The following is a 6829-nucleotide window of genomic DNA, read 5'->3' on the forward strand; positions in this document are numbered from 1 at the left end:
GCAATAGGATCAACGATATGCACAAACAAATACTTCATACAACTGGGCTCAGGCAACTGGGTGGCAGCAAATTCACTATAACCTATTAGATATAAAAGTTTGCATTGTGACAAGCAGAGGCCTCGGCAAGTTTGAGAATTGGGCTGGCAGGGTAGGACATGGCATCATGTCATGCTAATAGCGCTGCACTGCTCAATAAGCAAAGCGCACCACAAGCAATCCATAGAATCTGCATTGTATGATCAACAATATGCAGACAAATCACATATCATACAGACGAGCAATTCAAAGGCAGCTACCATACTCCTTTTAGAATATAATATCATAGAGCACGCTAGTGCCATAATTATGGCATGCCAACCCATATCAGTCTACTAATGCACATACATGAGGGCAGGCACTAGACGATATGCGTAGAAGCATGACAATGATACTAGCAAACCAAGGAACTTGCACTTGGAACAGACTCAAATAACTAATATTGATCATAAAGATTTCACCGACATATTGGAGCACCAGCTCGATGGAGGGGAAAAGAGTCCCCAGACAACAAGAAAACTAAAAGGCATGTGTTCCTGTGAAATATTTACTAATTTGTTATTATTAGCCTGCATTCGAACCTTTAACATGATAGTTCAGACACAAAAACATGCATCTAAAGAAGCTCAAAACATATAACTCATTTTTTAAGAAGACGCTCACCAATAATCACCAGGAAAGATTGGACCAGCTTGCTTTTCAGCCTTTTTAACTGAACGGTCAGAGACAGGTTGGCCATTAATTGAAACTTTAAATCCACCATGCCCGAGTGATTGGTGAAAAGGACGAAGGCTCTTCTTTATGAAGCCAGCAAGGAACGAATCATTAGCCTTCATGAATCTAGGTTGAAAGTCATCTTTGCTTATCATGTGCCAAGAGTCTTGAGACAAACCAGCAGGTGGATCCTCGTCATCTGATAAATCCATCTGAATAGCCATTTGTACATCTTTTGCTGAGTTCTGCTTGAAATTTCCATTTAGGGATATATTTCTCACTTGATCAGAACGTGTACTCCTGCTTCCATTGCCGGATCCATCAACTGCTTGATCAGATAGTGAGAATCCAAAGTGTTCACGAAGCGGTAAACTTGGAACTCGTGAGATCACCTGAGTTTCTAAGGAGACGCCAGGCGAGATTGGAACATCCTTCTGTGAAATTGCACTTTCCGGGCTCTCAACATACCCAGATGTAGTGGAAGATAAAGACAACCCATGCGTTTTCTCTGACTCACTTGAGTGTAAATCATGTCCCCCTTCTATCATCTCATGATCATTGCTTGTGAAAATGTAAGGTAAAACTAGCTTCTCACCAATAGACCGGATTCCACCTACTGGGCTATCACAGGACGAGTTATGGTTCTCGGAAGATACATGTGAGACTGTTGTGATGGCAGATAGAACAAGCCTACTTCCTTCATATTGGATTGAAATTAACTTGAAGCAAGATCCACAACGCAGATCAAACTTATTCTTCAGTAGCAAAGACTTTTCAGGTAGTTGCAGAAGTTCAAAACAACTAGGACATACAGTAAATGGAGCAGCACCGACAACAGGTTGACAAGAACGTGCAGCATTCTTGCTCAACCTTGAATCATATTGCGATCTTGGTTCAAACCTGTGCAAAGCAGCATTTCCAACCCTCGAATTGTAACTTCTGGTACCATCAACTGCATAGAGCTCATGATTAGTCGTGGGATATGGAACCCTCTGATAGCCCAAGATTGTTGGTGGGGCTCTTGCAGGAAGCACGAATGGTCTCTGGTAGCACTGGGGACATGAGCAAGCAGGCTGGTGATAGAAACCATCGTGACGATAAGGCATGACAGGAGCAGGATCAAAGTGTCCAAAAAGAAAACTGTCCATTTGTCTTTGTGTGCACTCTCCGGGCAGGTGAAGAGGAGCTCTCCTATGACCAAATGGATCCCCGTAAATGGGTATGTCACTCTGAGCAGGCATACTAGGATAGAAATTGAACATGCTGGTGTGATGGTCATGCCGCACTGGAAAATACCGAGACGGATTCAAGTTTGAGGATGACGAGCTTTCAGGAAACCAATTGGCATTGTCATGATGGACATATGAATTCGATGAGGTTGTCACGTTATCCACTGAAGCAGTTGTCTTCTGCCGGTCTGTAGTCTCACAACTTCGACGTACTTGATCTCTCAATTCATCAAGGATTCTCAAGAGCTTTGCTCGATCTTGTTCGAGGTGGCCAACTCTGCTAGCGCCATCCAAGTTCTGCTTGCTTTCTCCGTCAGCATTGGCAAAAGGATGCCTAGGATTCCGAAGGTGATCGGATGGGCCTTCAGTGGGATGTAGATCAGGATGAACGCTTGCCATGGGAGGAGATCTTGGTGTTCGGTCCCTCTCTGGGTGTTCGGTCACATGTCGGCTGTGTTCACTTGATGGTGTTTTGCATTGGCACCGAGATTTAGAACTCTCCATACTATCCACTCCATTTTCTTTGGGAAGACCATCTGACTTTGAGACGATGTGTTCCTTCCTCGTACCACTACCTCCATTTCCGGTCACAGATACATCATGGGAACTCGCTGCCCCTTGTGGAAGGGACTTCTTTGACCTGCTCTCAGCTATATTGCCCTTGTCATCGGTTTCCAAGTTTGAATCGGAGACCATACCATGTTTCTCTGTATCAAGCTCAAAGACCTCGATAGTTTTGATGCCCTCTGCCTCGGATTTCTCCAGTGAAACCACCGAGCCTGGAACAGACTTCTTGGCTGCATGATTTCCAAACCAACAAATTGCTGTTAGCAAGGAGGACCAGATAAAAATCAAAACTTTGTCGGCTTGAATGCTCAGATCAATCAAGGCATAAAGATGAAAGTCCCACAGATGTGGGTCAAATTGCTGAGTGAAGGTATACACAGTGAAACGAAACTTGGGGCTCACCTTGGAGAGTCGCGCCGCAGCCACCGCAGCGGTAGACGGAGAAGTTGGCGAGCTCAGGGAGAAGCTTCTCGCACTTGGGGCACCGTACCACTCGAACCTTCGCTCTGAATCCCTCCTCCGCCATCTTGCTCACATGAATAGATCCTGTGGAACACCCTTAAACCCTTCAAAACCTTACCGGAAACGCCAAGCTCCGACCTTTCTCCACCTCCTCAAATCCCACCCACCAAGATCCCTCCTTCATACCAGTACCACCAAAGGAGGGAGATAAATGGAACCCAAAGGAGTCACCTTGGCGACAGCCAGAACAACTGCAGCTCAGGAACAGGACAGCGACCCCTGTTCCTCGAACTTTTGCAAGAAACTGAGATCAAAGCCTCTCCTTTCTCGGTAATGGGGAAAGCATCCCTGTCCTTCTTCCTCCCCCAGCTTTATTCTACCTCCCTTCCACCATGTGAGAGACAAAGGGGATTCGAAAGCAAGAGGAGAGGTTAGGCGGGATTTTTGTTGGAGTAATTAAGAGAGAGAGAGAGAGAGAGAGGAGGGAGGAGAAAGCGAATGGCGGTGCGATTTCTTGAACTCGGTCGTCAGAGAGCGCGCCAATGACGGGCACAAGTGAAGTGACCACCCACTGAGCATAGCACGAGCGCTTTTGCTTCTACTACCTCGTCAAGGTCTTCTCCGAGTCCCTCCACGCCACCCACAACGTCGCTTTATCAAAATAGGTTTTTCATCCAAATATCAACTTAATATCAAAATGCTAAATCAATCAGCACAGCATAAACAATAGAGCAATAAATCACTCACACGTGAGACCAAATCTTTTTAACGTGAAAAATCCAATATGAGAAAAACCACAGGACCACAGTCCACCTCAAACTTCCACTATCAATAATAATGATAACAGGTTTACAGTAGGTCTTCTCTAGAATAACTAGAGGATCAGAATAACATCAAGATCATATATCTTGGCTCAAGAATAGCATATCTTCATCATGTACGATGGATCTCCTCAAAAGAGAATTCTAGGTCTCATAGAGTGGATATCGTAGGAAAGTACCTTAGAGAGGGTAAACTGTAGATCAACACTGTTAGGATTGTAGAGTTTGCTGCAAGGATTCTCCTCTCTCCTCTTCTATCTGCACGCCACCGCACGCATGCTGCAATCTGATCTGTGCACACACACGTTGCACGCTGCCTAATTTTGCCCTTTCTCTCTTAATTACTGATTTGGGCTCAATAGGCTCAAATTTGTCCAAGCCCACATATGGGCTGGACCCAACAATTCTCCCCCTCCAGCTCATATGGTGGGCTGTACCAAGCCCGCTCTTCGCCTACATGCTTCAAGCTTCTCCTTAGGCAAAGACTTTGTCAACATATCTGAACCATTCTTATTGGTATGCACATTTTCCAACTGTAATTCTTTCATCTCAAGCACATCACGAATCCAATGATATCTCACATCAATATGCTTGGATCTAGAATGATATGTTGAATTCTTGGAGAGGTGAATGGTGCTCTGACTGTCACAGTAAACAGTATATACTTCCTGTTTCAAGCCCAATTCCTGTAGAAACTTTTTCATCCATAAAGTTTCCTTACAGGCTTCAGTAACTGCTATATATTCTGCTTCTGTGGTTGATAGAGCAACACACTTCTGTAACTTAGACTGCCAAGAGACTGCTCCTCCTGCAAATGTCATCAAGAATCCTGAAGTGGACTTCCTGGAATCAGTATCACCTGCCATGTCTGCATCTGTGTAGCCTTTTAACACAGGTTCATCACTGCCAAAACATAAACACAACCTAGAAGTACCTCTTAGATATCTTAATATCCATTTCACTGCTGCCCAATGTTCATTTCCAGGATTTGAGAGAAATCGGCTAACAACTCCAACTGCATGAGCTATATCTGGCCTAGTACAAACCATAGCATACATCAAACTGCCTACTGCAGATGAGTAAGGCACTCTGGACATTTCTTCTTTTTCTTTCTCACTTGTAAGACATTGTTTCAAACTCAGTTTGAAATGACCTGCAAGTGGAGAACAAACTGCTTTGGCTTTACTCATATTGAATCTTTCAAGAACCTTTTCAATGTAGGTCTCCTAAGATAGCCAAATCTTCATTTTCTTCCTATCACGAAGAATCTTCATGCCAAGTATTTGTTTCACCGATCCTAAGTCTTTCATGGCAAAAGACTTACTTAGCTCTCTTTTAAGCTTTCCAATTTTTCCAACATCATGGCCAACAATCAGCATATCATCAACATATAGCAGTAAAATAATAAAATCATAATCTGAAAATTTCTTCATAAACACACAATGATCAGATGTGGTTCTATCATACCCTTGGCTTATCATAAAGGAATCAAACTTCTTGTACCACTGTCTAGGTGCCTGTTTGAGTCCATATAAGCTTTTCTTAAGCTTACATACCAGATTTTCTTTTCCCTTGACTTTGAAACCTTCTGGTTGCTCCATGTAAATTTCTTCTTCTAAATCACCATGAAGAAATGCTGTTTTTACATCAAGTTGCTCAACTTCTAAATTCAAGCGGGCAGCCAAACCAAGAACAACTCGGATAGAGGACATTTTCACAACCGGAGAAAATATTTCTTCAAAGTCAATACCTTTCTTCTGACTGAATCCTTTCACAACTAGTCGTGCCTTTTATCTCTGTTGTGAGCTATTATTTTCAGTCTTCAATTTATAAACCCACTTATTCTTGAGAGCTTTCTTCTCTTTGGGCAACTTTACCAAGTCATAGGTATGGTTCTCAAGCAAGGATCTCATCTCTTCTTGCATGGCTTTAACCCACTCACTCTTATTCTCATGTAGAATAACTTCTTGGTAAGTTTCTGACTCTCCCCCGTCAGTAAGCATAACATACTCATGTGGAGGATATCTGGTAGAGGGTTGTCGCTCTCTAGTGGATCTTCTCAATGGAATCTCAACTGGTGGTGGAGGTGCTTGTTCAGTTGGTTCAGCATCATCAACTGTAGGTGTATCATCACTTACATTCCCACCATGATCTTCTTGTTCATCTCCCCCATGATCATCATGAACTACAGGTGAAGGAACTGGACCCAAACTCCAAGAAATATAAACAGAGGTTTCTGGCTTCTCAACATTATCACCATCATCAAACAATTGGTCTTCAAGAAACTCAACATCTCTGCTTCTAATAATCTTCTTGTTCACTAGATCCCATAATCTGTACCCAAACTCTTCATGACCATATCCCAAGAAGATACATGCTTTTGCCTTATTATCAAGCTTGGACCTCTCATCTTTGGGAATATGCACAAATGCTTTACACCCAAAGACTCTCAAATGATTATAAGATATATCTTTTCCTCTCCATACTCTCTCTGGAACATCACTTTGCAGAGGAACTGATGGAGAAATATTTATCAGGTCAACTGTAGTTCTCATAGCCTCCCCCCAAAATGACTTTGGTAACTTGGCGTGGGAAAGCATACACCTAATCCTTTCTTCAATGGTTCTGTTCATCCTTTCTGCCACACCGTTCTGCTGAGGAGTTTTAGGAACTATTTTCTCAAGCCTGATACTATGAAACCTGCAATAATTCTCAAAAGGACCCCTGTACTCGCCACCATTATCTGATCGAACACACTTTAGCTTTCTACTAGTTTCTCTTTTAACATTGACATGAAACTCCTTGAAAGCATCGAGTACCTGGTCTTTGGATTTCAAAGCAAAAGCCCACACTTTTCTAGAATGGTCATCAATAAAAGTAACAAAATAAAGAGCACCTCCAAGAGTTCTAGTTTGCATAGTACAAACATCAGTATGAACTAAATCAATAACATCAGATCTTCTAGATGATGGATATGTCTGAAATGCAACTCTATGT

The 6829-nt window shown here is 42.8% G+C and overlaps 1 protein-coding gene across 1 annotated transcript in view; it reads right to left on the bottom strand.

The window, feature by feature from the left end:
* LOC103999683 (protein ENHANCED DISEASE RESISTANCE 4-like) overlaps positions 1 to 3622 on the bottom strand; it is a 4998-nt gene extending 1376 nt beyond the window's left edge. Inside the window, exons 1-2 of the mRNA XM_009421502.3 lie at positions 2952 to 3622; positions 703 to 2779 (exon numbers count right to left, since the gene is read on the bottom strand). Coding sequence (XP_009419777.2) covers positions 703 to 2779; positions 2952 to 3075 — 2201 coding nt within the window. The 5' untranslated portion in view covers positions 3076 to 3622. The remainder of the gene's footprint in view (positions 1 to 702; positions 2780 to 2951) is intronic.
* Between the last annotated feature and the right edge of the window lie 3207 nt (positions 3623 to 6829).

Source organism: Musa acuminata, unplaced genomic scaffold, assembly GCF_036884655.1.
Source record: "Musa acuminata AAA Group cultivar baxijiao unplaced genomic scaffold, Cavendish_Baxijiao_AAA HiC_scaffold_1138, whole genome shotgun sequence".
Classification (NCBI taxonomy): domain Eukaryota; kingdom Viridiplantae; phylum Streptophyta; class Magnoliopsida; order Zingiberales; family Musaceae; genus Musa; species Musa acuminata.